Below are 15,985 nucleotides of genomic sequence, written 5' to 3' on the forward strand. Positions count from 1 at the left end.
GCGCACGGCCGAGTGGCGCTGCCGGAGGCGCGTAGCCGGCTGTTTCCAGCTGCTGTGGCGGCTATGGCGGCGGAGGCCTCGCAGCGAGACCCGGGGGACTGGCAAGACTTCTCGGTCTTCCAGCCCGCCGCGGGGAGCGGCCCCGAGGCGGCCCGCGACAAGGGCGGCTGGGGCGGGGGGGATTTGGCGGCCAAGTTATCCCTCTGCTTTGAGCCCCCGCAGGCCCGCGGCGGCGGCGGCGAGAGCCGCGTTGCGCCGCGGCCCCTCACGGAGCAGAGCGCCCTGCAGGACGACGAGTGAGTGCGGGCCGGCGGGGCAGCGCCCGGCGGCGGCCGTTGCGGGAGCGGCGCGAGGAGGCCGAGGCCGGGGCCGGGGCCGGAGCCGGAGCCGGGGGGGCCAGGCGGAAGGGGGTGTGGGGCCGGGGGCCGTGCTGTGTCTGTGGGGCGGCCTCCGCGCTGGCTGTCTGAAAGCGTTGCCCCCGGGCCTTCTGGCCTGGGCCTCCGCGCTGCCGCTTCTCCTGCCCCCTGGGTCGCTCCTCCCGCCGTGCCTGAGCAGGGCTGCGGGGGCTGAGGGCTCCCCTCTCCCCTCCGTGGGCTGCGCCTGGGAGCCGGCGGGCCCGACACCGGCGGTTCGGGCGCGCCTGTTCAGTCTCAACCGTCAAGGGTTGGCCGAGCCGCCGGCGCTAGTTTGAGCTTTTGGGCTTTTATTCCCGTAACTGTCAAAAAAAAAAAAAAAAAAAAGTGCACATCTCCGTGTTGCTTCTCTTTTGGGTAAGAAACGATAACTGTTCTGAAGCACGGAATGACTGAAGGTCGTACTTATTTAGCTTCTTGTAAAATGCCACAGTTTAGTGTTTGCCTGAAATTATACGTGGAAAGCAGTTCAGATGCGGAAGAGAATCTCAGAGAAAATTGCAACTGTAATATTTGTTTTATTCACTGAATAATAGAGCTACGAGCTATGCTGTTTYCATGGGTTTTATTTTTAACATTATTTTATAGCTGCCAATCTCACTGTCAGCTTATCTTTTTTTAAGAATACTGCAGCATTTTTTTTCTTTAACCTTGACGTAACTAGACTGTATATCTTATCCTAGGAAAATAATTTAGAAAAACACCACACTCTGCAAAAGACTAGGTATCTGTGATATAAAGAGTGAGATAAGTATAGAGAACTGTGAATTAGAGTGGTTGTGGAGTGCTAGGTCTCTGCCTGCCCTTCTGAGTCTGCCTGAGCCATTCCTCTGACCTCCCCTGAGCCCAGCTGGGCAACCACTTCAAACATGCATCAACTGTTAGCTGACTTGAGGCAACCTGTTAATAGGGCTGCTCTGTTTCAAAATCTGAGCTGATATTTCAGAATAGTGCTGTGCATGCAAGCCTAGAGTTTGCTGTACACTGGTCCTGAACGTGGTTAACTGTAAACATGAGTGGAGGGCTGAGCTGAGCAAGAGTGCTTCTGGATAAAATAAAATTCTTCTAAATCTTAGTGTAACTTGTGCCTGTTCATTATTCTGAGGTAAATGAAAAAAAAGAAGCTTTTATAGAAGCAGTTAAAACAAGATGTAAAAATTGATCTTTGACCTGGAAGTTGCTACTCAGCCTCTGCTAATTCCTGATTTTTAAGGTGCAAAAGGCAAGGAAAGCAGCAACACTGGGAAAAGAGTTTACAGCTTGGCTCAAATTTTATCAGAGGAAGAGCTCATCCACTCCAAAAGAGATTTTGAGTATGGTTATATAATTTGTAACCAAGCTGTCTTTTTATTTCACTGTTGTGCATAAGTTTTGCATTTAAAAAGAGAAATGCATGATGCTTTTCAAAAACAGTTTTTTTTCTTTGACTTCAGAATATTATTAAAATATTGTCAGTAACTTGTAGATGATAATTTAGGGAGAAAAAATAGTTTGTTGATAGAAATATATTGTCATTAAAAATATGTTAACTGCTGATCAGTTGCTGTTCATTTTAAGGTCTGCATTTTTGTTCCTTTATTCCTCTCTGTAGGATTTGGAATGCTTTGACTGATAATTATGGTAATGTAATGCCAGTTGACTGGAAATCTTCCCACACCAGAGCTTTGCACTTGCCAACACTGAATCTTTCAGAAAAAGGGGTAAGTTCTGACTATCAAAAATACCATGTTGGGCTTTTTTATGCTTAGCAGGGAAATAAAACAATTTTTATAAAATAGTGTTGGTCTTAAATGGCTTAAAACATTTTTAGTGCTTGACATCAGGCGTAAGTATGAGAGGGTTTATAAACATCTAACAGCCATTGATACATATTTGCTTTTCTTCAATCTGAAATAATACAGGGTTAGTTTTAGATGGCTGAATAAACCAATGTTCACTAGAGCAGAGCACGACAGACAAAGTTGTAAATTGTGAGTGTTTTGCATACAAACTTTCTCCTGTCCTTTCATGCTGAAGTATTCTGGGGTGGGGGAGAAAGAGGAGGGAATATTCTTATTTAGTAAATCCAGTGTGGATTTCTTCTGTGATGACCTCATTCTACAGTCAGATAGAGGCTAAAATGAATTAATTGCAGAAAAGGAGACCCAGGAGACACTAAACTGCAACAGTTCTTTTTTTCTTATTTGACAAGCAAAATAGTTGTCTGGAGAGCAAACAGAGAATGAAAAGTTTCACAGAGGTTTGAAGAAATGGTTGTCCTCTGATCTTCTGTAAAGTGAATTAAAACACTTAGGAAGAAAAGCTAGGAGGAATTCTAGTATCCAAAGTCTTCTGAGTAAATGGGTTGTTTCTTTTAAACATACTGAAGTTTTGTTGTATTCTAAAAATGTGTGTGTGTGTGAAACCTGAGAATAAACGAATGCTTAGACTTTTACCATCCATTAAGTAATCCACAGCTACTTTTTTACTATGACAGAAACAAAAATTGTCCTGGTGAAAAGGATACCTGAAAAAAAACTTATTTTCTTCTGCAGGAGATGACGACAATCTGGAACTCTTTCTCTATTTGGGTCTGATGATTTTATCTTGAATTTGACTTGTATTTATTCTAATTTTTATTAATTTAGTGTTTGTTCATATTTTATAAGTGGATATAGAGTCATTCAATCCTTACATTAAAGTAAAAACAGTTACTCCCTTGTTCTGTGACTGAAAAGATGAACCAGAAGACTGATGGATTTCTTGATAAGGAACTAGATATGATATTGGAAATATGTTTAATATAGTTTTTGTAAGTTGTTTACAGACAGCTATGAATGAACTGCAAAGAAATGTGGTGTTGCTGAATTAGAAAGAATCTTAGRTATGTTGCCAGCAGAGGAAAATCAATTAATGGATTAAACATATCTCAAGTTCCTTCAGCTTTCACTCCACCTGGTGTGCCTTTTGATGTGTAAAGCCCATCTGTTTGGGAGCATTCGACACATTTTTTTCTACTTCTCTGTGCTTCAGCAGTATTTCTGGATATGTGACAGCACATATGGTCCAGCTAGTAGCTTGTTTTAGCTTTCTCTACAATGAATACTAACACCTAAGCAACACTTCCTTGATGCATTTGAAACTAATAATGTGCCATTGGACTTGTGCTTGAAATATTTCTCTCCCTGTTTTTTGAGGGGAAAAAATGCAAGTTTAATTAGGTTGATTATCTAATCTTTGTTGCTTCACATTACAGATCTGTGAATACTTTTATGTGGCTCTGACGCTGAAAGTAGTAGTTGAGTGGAAGTGTTTGACAGTGGTACAATGAACAGGATTGTGCAATTGTTTATCATATTTATTGTTACATTAGTTTTAACCAGGCCATTCCCTGAGTTGATCTATTAAGCAGGTTCAGACACCCATATTGCCAGCACAGTGAGTAGGCATGGAGTGTGAATAGAAGGCCAGGTGATCCTTTTGGCATCAGCTTTATCTTGGGCTGTTTTAGGTAATTTATTAGCGTAAGTTATCAGAATATGTTCTGATAGTCTCTCAGAATGTTGTTTCTTGTGGAGGTAAGAAGGGAAGCTGGCCTCTTTTTAGATAAGTTGTTATCCTCGCTTACTGTCTCATAGATGTTGACATAATCTTGTATAAATGGAAAACCATTTGAGGACTGCAGACATTAAGAACTGTCAAAACTATATCTGCATGGTAGGCGAACAGATATTTTTCATTGAGCCCTATCACTGCATGGTTATTGAAGTTCAGATTCTGGAAAAACATGGACATCTGACTTCCTCCTTATGTCTGAAGAAATAGAAATTGTATGGGTTCCTCTAAATGTGGTCTATGATAGACTAGCTATCTGGGGATTTCAATAGCGTCTCCAAAATGAATCAGAAAACTATGCAAGTTTCCAAGGAAACTGGGAAGATTGGAGGAATTACACAGGGAAAAAAAAATAAAGCTTTATATAGTGGACTTTATATAGCTAGTTTTAAAGTTTGGAAATTAGTCCAAAAATTAGCTAAACAATTGAACTCAAAATGGCAACAGGTGGGCGGTTGGAGCTTTCAGAGGTTGGAGGGGATGGGCTTTTTCTCTGTTTTTTCTGTATATTGTTTCTAAGATTGACGTTTGTATTACTAGATTAATTTAGCTTTTCTGTGTTGGTTTGGCTGCAGTCTGATAACAGACAAAGTGCTGAAAAAGCAAATAGTAAATAAACAGTAAATAAACTAGAGTATATCAGTGTGTGAGAATAAAATAAACCTAACTGATAAAGGAGGGGACTTATATTTTTGGGTTTATTCAGTGAATTCAAGACTTTCAGACTATAAGTACATCTTTATATTTGAAGTATAAATGTAATTTGTTGGTACATGTGTGGGAAGAGTGTTGCACTTTTTTTTTTAAGCCAGATCTTTAACAAAGTTTTCATTTTTTTGTAATTGGGGCAGATACCATTTTACCCATTTTATGTTTTTTAAAAAACATTTTTCATGTCCTTCATTATGCAAAGAAGTAATAATATAAAAGCTAGTAAAATAAAATTTATGTATTAAATATTCTGTGTAGGCTTTCACCCCACACTGATTGATCTGTATCTATCTTCATTTAAGACAGTAGCCTGATTTAAATATCTATATTGTATTGACTACCTTCCCAGCGGATATCTGTGTATCATTGTGTACATGGTTTTTATATCCTGCAGGTTTTTATCTTTAAAGAGTAACAGATATCTTAACTTTCTCCAATTACAGTTCTGGTTTCGGTTGTTAAGGCACTTCAACTTTCAGGTACTTCACAGCAGGAATTATTTGATTCTGTTGTTATGGGCAAGGAACCTGTCTCTTTCTTAAAACTTAATATTAGTTCCTCTTCTGTTTTATTTATATGCATGCTTCCCAGGTAAATGACAACTTGAATCTTGACCTGTCAGATGATGAAGAGCTGAGAGAACAGTTGGATATGCATTCTATCATTGTTTCCTGCATCAATGATGAACCACTGTTCACAGCAGAACAGGTAAAGTGTTCAGCAGAAAGAGTGTTGTTATATTTCCTTTTAGTCTGTAACTATTTTTTATTCTTCCTTGCTATTTACAAATCCTTACAAATCTTTACAATAGCTAAGCTTCTCTCTCTCGCTTTTTTAATTTAAAGGCATGTAATAATGTATGCAATATTACTACATCGTTCAGGTTTGGTTCTGAAAATAGTGTTCCAGTGCTTCAGATGAGGTTGATAGTCAGGGTCTTTGAAATCTTTTTACGTCAGTTCTCCACTTCAGTTTTTTTTGGTTGCTTCTTACCATGAATTAGTTAGAAATACTACTAGATTAAATATGCATGTTAAGTAGCAAAAATATTTTCAGAATGTTAGTATTACTCTAGAGTTTGGGGTGTTTTCAGATGTGACAGCATAGACATTTAACTCTTGCTTCTTCATATGTCTTTGTGATTAGTGAAAAGTCCTTGGAAATTTTGCCTAATATTAGAGCAGATCAACAGTTCTGCTATTAAGCTTTGAAGTTATTTGGTATATAAAGGCTTCTGTTCTAAAGCCATGGATTTACTTAAGTTCTCTATAAAATTGCTCTGCTGAGTAAAGTTAATGACTGTCCATTAAGATCCTGCATTAGTAAGCAAATGTAAGAGTGTATTTTTTTGTTGTTGTTTTAATGGTTACCTGTGAACTCTGATGAGCATGTTCATTGAGAGTACAAGAGACAGGATAGCTTGAACTGCCTCAGCTCTTTTTGACTGAAAGATGGATCTCAGCAATGTCTACAGCCTTTAAATCTGCAAATGCAGATCTGTTATTTATTCAGCTACTCAACTAATAGCTTAGCCTGTGGAAATATGATCATTTCTGTAATGAAAAATAAGCCCTTTATGCATTTCTGTTCTATAGATTTCTGTTCTCATACTTTTTATCTAGCTCAGATCTTATGCCCAGAGATGAATATCAGCTTCAACTTGCAGGAGATCCATAAAACTTCCCTTCACACAAGCGCAGTAGAATTTCAAGTTATTCAGGCCTTCTTTTGTCTATCATTGTATTCTTGTCTGTAATYGTTTGTAGATAACTTCATAATAATGATAAAATAGTTATGAGATGACGATAAGCTAATACAGATCTGAATGAACAAATACAATATGCCATATAGTATAGTAACAAAAAGGGGCAGAGGGAGTCTGATTGCTCTGGAAGGTATTAGTACTGCTTTTGTAAATCACATCATGGGAATCTTGCATTCTGGTCTAGGTGCCTGATTAACAGGAACATGTTGCCAAATTGGAGAAGATGCAGAGAAAAATAGTCAAAAAAGATTTTAAAGACCTAAGAGCACAGAATTCCATTTCTACTAAATGTCTTTGGGTGACTTTCTTTACGATCATCTTTGTTCTATATATAGCAAAGTATCTATAGAAGGATAAAGTAGTTCTCCTTAGAGAAGTGTAGAGAAATTAAAAAATAGTTTTTTTTAATTGACTTTGTTTTTTGTTTTTTTTTTCCTTCAATTAAATATTCAAGAAAGGTATTCAARCCCATTCTTTAGATCAATTGTCTTGAGCAGGACCATATGTACCTTCATACGGAAATAACTGTGGTTTCAACACATTGCTTGCTTTGAGATCACCAATTTATCTTAACAAGATAGGTTCATTTTCAGAGTATGAGGGGAGAAAGGAAGGGAGGAAATGTCAATATGGTTTTTATGTTGATCCTCCCGAATCCAGTCTCAGCATTAGTTCCACCTTGCAGCATCTGCACTAGTTGAAAGAAAGTAAACTTAAGCTCTCAACAGAATCACTTCAAATTGCAGGATGCTTTTGCTCATGCAGTGAGGGTTTCATAAGGGTTTCATTTTTTCTGAAGGTGATTGAAGAAATAGAGGAGATGATGCAAGAATCACCTGATCCAGAAGATGATGAAACACCCACCCAATCAGATCGGCTCTCCATACTTTCCCAGGAAATTCAGACACTCAAGAGATCCAGTACGAACAACAGTTATGAAGAAAGTAAGTGGTATTTCTTTAACATTTTCTTCTTATGCTTATTGAAAATAGTTTCATGGGTACATTTTCCATGTACTTAATTCGTAACAAGTCTTACTTATGAAATACTTGCATTCAAAAATATTTTCAAAGTACCTTGAAAGGTAAGCTATAGTTAAAGCATAAATACAAAACACGCCTTCGTTAACTGATACGCCTTAGAATAAAAATAAAACTTTATAGGATTTAAAATCAAATATGCTAAAGCTTGATTCATTGGAAAGGAGTCCCTTCATAGATAATGTGATATGTCATTTATTAAACTATTAATTTATATGTTCTATACTAACTGTAAGATACTTATTGAGGGTATATGCTATTTCTGATAAGGGAGATCAGCTAAAGCTCTTGGAAAGCTATGGAGTAAATGAAGAAAATGGTTTTTCTTTGATGATGGTTTTCTTTTCTTTGAGTTTTCAGTCACTGCAACTTGTCTTGATCCACAGTAACACAGAAATAAGGAAACTATTGCTTTTTCTATGTAAGCGCCTTGACCATTTCTCTCCCCTCCCCTTCCATTCCTCTTCAAAAAGCTTAAACTGTTTGGGAAAAAAAAAAACTTTGCATTTTCTAGTCTAAGGAGAAACATCTGTCCTTTCTTATACAAAAGGAAAGGAGAATTTACGTTTATTGTTTAATTATAATATGCTGAATTATATTAAAAAGAAGCTTGTAGTTAACTAACCTGTGACACAAAGTATCTGCTATCAGACCTTCCTACTTTGGTCCGTCTTAGGAAGTTTGGTGCTTTCTTGGCTGTAGTCTGGCCCAGCAATAAGTTCTACAGATGATGCAGAAGACTGACCTTCTGTGACATGACCTACAGTTTCTGCTACCTTTCGGATTTATAGAGATTCCATTTTAATGCTTGGTCTCTTAGCTGTCTCAAAACATATATTTCAGGAATGTGAAAGCAAAGTGTAGCTTGTTCCAGCGGGTCTCCTGCTTTTCTGACAGTTCCGTATGCTCTTAGGTTTTGAGCTAATCAAGCTTGCTTTGTATTTCATTTCATATTTATTTTACTTTGCCTTAGGAGTTCATCTTTGTTGCATCTTTATGGCTGAAAGGTCAGTCTTGACCAACTGATGCCTTGAATTACATTGGCAGATAGTCTAACTTTGCTTCACCATTTCCTCAGGATCTGTTTTCACGTCTTTCAGATCACTGTTTTATGGAGAGTTTTTGCACAAAGCTTACTCTGGCTTTTGTAGGACAAGTCGGAGCTGTTAATCTTTAGGATTGAGAGCAGGAAATCAAAGGTAAAAAAGGAAAAGACTTGTATTAAAACATTCCAGAAATAAAAACGGTCATAATTCTGGTTCCACAGATGAGTCCTTTAACCTACACGCCTAAGGTATAGTCCATATAGTCTTCTACATTTGAATCACTCTGTCCTCATTCAGTGCATCAGGTGAGTAGTTCCTGTGTTGCCCTTTTGTAGGCTATGATTGTACCAACGTGTCTATCATAAACAAGCGAGGATTACAATGGGGTGCTCTGTCTTTTTTGAACAATTGCTTTTTAGGCTCTTCAACTGGTTCTTAAGTGTTGGGACTCCCTGATGCTCTCTCTAGTTCTTTCAAACAGTCAAACGAGTGGTCCAATTTATGCATGCTAAAAGTGAAGAGAAATGTTTTTAAGACTGTCCTACCTACTGAATGTGTATTGCATTTGCTCACATTAATCTTTACCACAGAGTATGCTGAGTTTTACAGACTGTAAGGCGTATTCTGCTACTTGAACCCACAGAGCACCAGATAATCTTGTCATTGAGTTTATCTTTCTACGTCCCCACCTTTTATGTTTGAGCTGATATTGCTGTTTGCTAGTGCTGGCAATCAGAGTTGAATTTGCAAAAAGTTACTGCTGTGGTGAGACCTACCATGCTCTGCAATGACTGTCACACAGCCAAAATGCTGTGTTACAAACAGAAGCCACAACCCACCTGCTGCATGTTTAGAATAGTTTAGGCAACAGTACAGGCAGCAGACAGTTCAAATTATTTGAAATTTAGAGCCTTAAGCATCCTATCCTGTTACATTGTAACAGAGTTTAAGGCTTAAACTACTTTGAAGATAATTGTGGCTCCTTACCAGAGAATTACCTTAACAAGTTTCACTGCTTCTGCTTTAGTAAATAAGTGAAAAGGAGCTTTCTCCAACCAGTTTTCCCTGATGTAATTTAAGGGATGAAATCATGTTCCATCTGTTACCTTTTGATGCTTCTGAGAGCTATGTTTTATAATAGTTTGTAAGCTTATCTGTATTTTCCAGCGTTTGTCCATGGAATTTCCCGTATAACAATTTTGTAACAAATAGAATTTACTGGACTAATTGAATATAACCAACTAATTACAACCATCTGTACGATGTCCTTAAGTAGATTATAATCTTCAGTGTAACCAGGTCTTTGGGAGTATACATTTCTCAAATACCAATGAAAAAAATATTCTTTGGCAAACCTAAACAAGCTCTTTCACACTTAAAGAAGTGAGTTCTAGAATAGAAAGTAGCCTCAAAGAACTTTCTCATTTTTAACCCAAGCAAGCCTCAGCGCATTCTTCTTGGTCATAATTTCACTGTCTGTAGTACATAATGATAGCACCTTTAAAATGCAACTCAGGAGGGTTTGTTTCGTTTTTCAAACTCTCATTTTACAGGCATCAGGTGTAGCTTTGACCATGTCGGCTGCTTTTGATCTAGGCCCTCATTTCAGGTGATACAAGGCCATGCTTTTGACTACAATCTCCAGACAAAAAAAATTGGAGTTTTCTTTTCTATTAAATGCATCTGAAAAGCTTATCATAAAAGCTTGATACAAGCTTTTATTAATGTGTATGTACACCTTACCAATATCCCTAAGAAGATTCCTTCACATGTAGAGTGTGTGTCGTTTCTGTATTATTGCATGTTAAACATTCAGGGATTCCAGAGATGTCACAAGATTGATTGTTTTGTCAGAAAATATGGGGATCTTTTATTTTGAAAGGGAGTTTAGATGGAAAGTAATAGTTAACAGAGCTGTCAGTATTGTAAGGTGAACGCTTACCTCAGCTTCCTTAAGTACAACATGCTCTTTGTGTTTGCAGATTATCTCAGACTTCTCAGAAACAAGCAAAATGTTTAAGTCTTCTGATTATTAATCTAGTTTCCTTTGTGATGAGTTTTCTCCTTTAGGAGAATTGTTTTGTGTTTTGTAGTTTTAGAATTGAATTTTTGTTTTGAAAAATTTCAGAGCACTTTTTTTCTTGTAATTCCTGCAAGTATTCTCACGCTTAAAATCCTGACAGATTGCTTTTATATGAACTATTTATAGGAGTAAAAAGATTGTCTGTTGCCGAGTTAAATGAACTGCTAGAAGAAATTGAGACTGCCATTAAGGATTATTCTGAGGAACTGGTACAGCAGTTGGCATTACGAGATGAGTTGGAGTTTGAGAAGGAAGTGAAAAATAGCTTCATTTCTGTCCTCATTGAAGTACAAAATAAACAGAGAGAGCACAAAGAAACAGCAAAGAAGAAAAAGAAGCTGAAAAATGGTAGTCCTCAAAATGGCAAACAGGAAAGAGGTCATATGCCTGGAACGGTAAGAGTATCATTGTAACTGTATATTCATTCAAAATAGCTTTTGTTTTTCCCTATGGGAAAGTAATACTCCTAGATTATACCAACATATTGTTACACCTTCTTCTGTGCCTTCATTCGCAGTCAATGCTCATGCTCTTTCTACTGAGATTTTGTTTTTCACAAGTTCATATAACTTCTCATATTCCAAAAAGAAATTTTGTTGTTTGCAGTTTAGCCTGGAATCAGCATGCTGCTCTTATAGAAAATGTCTTTGGTTGCACTGCTGTGTATGCTCCATTATAAGACAAAGCAAACTCATTTGTCTGTTTGGTTTTACTGTCAGAATTGTACTGTGTGTCCTAGTATTAGTCTTGCGGGAAATTCATTTTTGTTGATGTAGCTGTGTAGATATTGATTAGTCACATTGATTTTGTGTAGAGAGATGTAAAAGTCTTGCCCTGGATCTCTTGAAACCTGTAGCAAAGTTGTTACTGCCCTCCCTGGGAGATAAGAGTGAGATTGAAGTGTAATGCAAATGTACTGGGAGATAATTTGGTTTATTCTTTAGAGAACGTAGCAGCAAAAGGAAAAAAAGTCCTTTAGACCAAGTTTGAATGATAGAGAGGTAGAGAATGAAAGAAATTAGGCCATTATCTTCTTGATGCAATTTTGTTTTTCTTCTCTGTCCAGTATAATTTTTCAGTGGGATATTACTTTTTTGAGGTCAAGACTCGCAACAAGTGGCACATCCTTAGGACTTCTGAAAATGATAGAATTTCTAAGTGTCTGTGATAGGATGCAGAAAATATGATCAGTTTTTTGGAGGTCTTGGCTAAGTCCCAGAAAGAATGCTTCAGTTTAACTTCAGAAGATGATCTTTCAAAGTGTAAGGGATAAACATTTTTAAAGAAATTTTAATTCTTTGGAATCTTTGTCTAAACTTAGGAAAATTAAATAACTGTGATGTAACCCAAATGTAGTTCTGATCCCATCTGTATTTTCTGAAAGACGGGTCCTGAAAGAAAGCAGGACTGACTTCCTGGCTGATCTTGGACCAATTGATTTCTTTTTTGTGACCTATAAAAGTTCATATGTGCTCTGAATTCTAAAAGTGTTACAAGATCTGTGTGAAGGCAGGCCCTCAGGGTCATAAAAGTTTTGTGATGTGAAGACCRGTTGAGGTGAATCTTAATATTCATATGGAGGGTATTATGAGAGTGTTTTATCTCCCAGTTTTCTGTAAATTACTAAGATTTGAAAACCTATACCAAGCCTAATGAAAAGTCATCCCTTGTGTACCTACCTAAGTTTTAACAGAACTTTAAGAAAGAAATAAAAAACAATAAAAAGTTGTCATTCCTTTGCAAGAGCAAATTGAAAAGTTCAGATGTACTCCTTTTTGGTTCTCAATCATGGAAAAACAAAAAGTGGTATTCTAACAAAAAAAAAACAAAAAACAATTATTTTATTTTGAAACTTGAGCCAAATGATTTGTAAACTGTTCTGGTTAGTTTCAAGTTTAGAAACTTCATGCTTTAAAGTATATGTAGTTCCATTATAGGACATTATTAAGTTCAGTTGCTTCAAGATATGTATCAGATCATCTGCTTTTTCAGATGGATTGAACAAACTAGTTCCCATATAATCAGTATGTGTAGTTCCTTTGAAAATAGCTTCCACTGTTATTAAATACAGATTCATAAACCTTCACCCAGAAATAGATATGCATGGTTCATTCCTTCAGTACTCCGTTAAAAAACAAACAAACAAAAAACTCCTCATTTTCAGAAGTGCTTATAAGTTGTATGCTCAGATAACTTTGTGAGAGTGAGAAAGCTTCTGTTCTAATAATAATGCTTAGTAATTTCTATTAACTAAATTTTTATAGTGAAGTCCCATTTAAATACAAAGCTTGGTAGTAGGGTTAAATTTAATATCCCAAGAAAATCAGTTTTGCTATAGATACTATATTTGAAGATTAATAAATAGAGTTAGATATTCTAATTTGTTTTCCTTGATACAGGCTTTGGGTAAACCACTTTTGCACACTTTCAAAAAATGTTTTTACTATTTCAAAAGGGCACGTTGGGGAACAATTAAAATTATTCAGGGCTTGAAGATGCCGGTTACTTTAAATAGAATATCCTAAAAGAGTTAAGATGGCTTTAGAATGTCTGTGTCTTTATTTACTGACCTCATTGTGTTCAAAAAAGCAAAGGAATACTGTATTTCAGCACACTTTATTCCCTCTCCCTAAAAATAAATACAATCAGATATGTGTGCTGAGGTGTGTATGTCAGTAGCTTGACGASGACTTCTTTTTATGTTCTTGTCAGCTGCTGAATCTTGTATCTCATGGAAAACCTTAGAATTGTTTGGATCTGTTTTATACATGTTTTCCCCACCAAGCAAAAACGATCACAAAGTGCAAAAGAAAAACRGTAGTTGAATTATATATTAATTTTTCTTCACTTGGATTCCATATATTTTAATGGAGCTTGAAATTAACTAATTCTGTATGCTTTATCATACTACGAAAAAATTGGGGAATATAGTTTATAAGCTAATTGGGAAGGAAGCATGAAAGCATAAAATTCTTCAGTGGTAGAGGTGAGAATGACTGCTTCTAAACAGTGTTTCTGATAGGTGCTTAAAATCTGAAAAACTAATGTCAGTGCTTGAGCAATATACTTTTAGAGATACTGTTAATTTTAAAAAAAGACCATTCTCAGAACTAAACTTTGAAAAATGTTACTTCATATATTTATAGAGCTTCAAAGCATTTCTAAAGTGCAAGTCAAATTGAATAATAAAATAGAAATTTTGAGTCTTCAACATGACGATTTTGTATTTTTAAATCTTGATGTAAAAACACAATTTAGCTAATTTTATAAATGAACAGAAATGTGCTGAAATACATCTTACAGCTTGCTTTTGTCATTCATCTTACTTCTGTAGTCTTGATAAGTGCTCAATAATAGTCTTCTGAACTTTTCTCTGTCCCTTTTTTTTTTCTCTCTGCCATGTTTTCACTACCTTTAGCGCTTCAGCATGGAAGGGATCTCAAATGTCATACAGAATGGCCTCCGCCACACATTTGGAAACTCAGGTGGAGAGAAACAGGTGCTGGGCTATCCTCTCTTTTCCTCATTCTTTGCCTGCACTGTCGGTAGGAGCTGAGATCTTGAAAATTGACAGTTATAGCATGTATAGGTCAAAGGTAAATGCTGAAATAGGAAAAAAACAGAATACATATGTTGACATATGTAATCTTTCCCTGCTTCAAGACTACAGGCAGCCTACAGTCTCTCTTTCTCTCCTCAACAGCTTAAGACAATCAGGACTTGATATCCTGATGCACTGAAATAATAGCTTTTATTTCCTACCCAAGAATAAAAGTCAGGTTTGGCATAATGCATGCTTAAAGTACATTTCATATATATAAATGTCTAATGCCCGAAATAAGGATATATTATATATTATATATTTCATTTCAGCCTTCAGCATTGAGGATTTAGGTAATGTCTGCTATGGAAAACAGAGCTTGATTGGTTTTTGGATTTGTTTGTTTTTTCTCCCTTCTAATATTCAGAGCTGATGTTTCTAAAAACAGATTAGCATCTACAAACATGCATGAACTGTATATCTTTTTGCCTTTGAAAACTGCATTATGTTAAAAGCAGCAGATTGTATGCAAGGCAGATTATTGATATATAGTACATTAGCTAAAGGTAAGTTTGTATCTTTTTGTTGACTGTTCAAATGTTGAAATACACAGCACAGAAGTCCAACTTTAGTGGGTGTATCTGTAGATGTTATATATGCCTAAGTAGCATGATTTTTATTCTTTATTTCAAAGTAATACTTGTTTCAGAACTGTAGTATTTATTACTTGCGTTCTTTATTGTGGTAAAGTGCTACTGTTTATGCTGTTGTTAGGTTTTTAGCACACATACTAAAAATATTGGCATTTAATGTTTAAATATTCAAAAAGTTGGACTGTTGTGAAGAGGCTGTTCTGTGTGCTTCACTGGTGGTAGAAAACACCTCTTGTTACATTTTATTGGAATTGATTTTTAGTCATGCTGTCCTATTTTCCAGTAAAGACCGAGCAGTTTGTCCCAGGACGACATTTTCTTTTTATCAGTCCTGCAGTTCTTGAGGCGAACTGTGCTTTCTGGATTTCCTRTGTAGTGTATTTGTCCATAGTGCTGGATCCATTTATAGTTTAGGATAGCTATAAAAAAAAGATTTCAGAAAAGATATCCAACACACAATACACTGTGCTGGTATCAAGTAGTCATAATAATCACAGTAGTAAAGTGCAGAATAGGAACACATGAATGTTTTTATCTTGGCAATCTGACCATTTAGGGCAGAAGAGAACTGTTGTTTTAATGCTGCAAAATGCTTGAAATGTAATTTTCAGTAACTAGGTAAAATGCACAGTAGCACTTCTGTTCCTTAAGCCCAGAAAGATATTCAAGCCTTTATTCCCTCCTAATGAGTAATGGATATAGCCGACTTGACATGAAGACAAACTTGCCAGAATTTCCTGTACTGCAAGTATGGAGGCAGATGGCCACAGGAATGCTGCTATTTCCTTGAATGCACTTTTAAGTCAGGCAACCAGGTAATACTCCTGTGTCACTGATTGCAAAATGCCCTTTGTTACTGTACCTGGATGGCAGATATCCTGAGGTACTCTGACATGGTGGCATTTCAATGATACCTTATTGTATTCAGCTATCATTTCAACAGTATAAATTGTATTTATTTTATATGAATCTGCTCTGAAGTAGACTGTATAGAGAGGAGTTTGCACAGACATTGGATATCTTCAAAGAGACGAGTTCTGGATCAGTATCCTGAAAATGAGAGAGCATGTGTTTGCATTTGATGCATTGTTAACTCGGTGTTCAAAAGACAGCAGCATACCTACCCATTGTAGTTTACG

At 36.7% G+C, this 15,985-nt stretch overlaps 1 protein-coding gene across 5 annotated transcripts in view; it reads left to right on the forward strand.

The window, feature by feature from the left end:
* FEZ2 (fasciculation and elongation protein zeta 2) overlaps window positions 1–15,985 on the forward strand; it is a 33,842-nt gene continuing 17,857 nt past the window's right edge. For 2 of the 5 annotated variants that reach the window (XM_026081206.1, XM_026081207.1), the window contains exons 1-6: window positions 1–296; window positions 2,005–2,113; window positions 5,298–5,426; window positions 7,283–7,427; window positions 10,779–11,047; window positions 14,071–14,151. In XM_026081206.1, the coding sequence (XP_025936991.1) occupies window positions 64–296; window positions 2,005–2,113; window positions 5,298–5,426; window positions 7,283–7,427; window positions 10,779–11,047; window positions 14,071–14,151 (966 nt within the window). In that variant the 5' untranslated portion in view covers window positions 1–63. The remainder of the gene's footprint in view (window positions 297–2,004; window positions 2,114–5,297; window positions 5,427–7,282; window positions 7,428–10,778; window positions 11,048–14,070; window positions 14,152–15,985) is intronic. The other 3 variants (XM_026081208.1, XM_026081209.1, XM_026081210.1) reach the window with 3 other exon arrangements.

This window comes from Apteryx rowi, unplaced genomic scaffold (genome assembly GCF_003343035.1).
Source record: "Apteryx rowi isolate R43461 unplaced genomic scaffold, aptRow1 scaffold_54, whole genome shotgun sequence".
NCBI classification, from domain to species: Eukaryota; Metazoa; Chordata; class Aves; order Apterygiformes; family Apterygidae; genus Apteryx; species Apteryx rowi.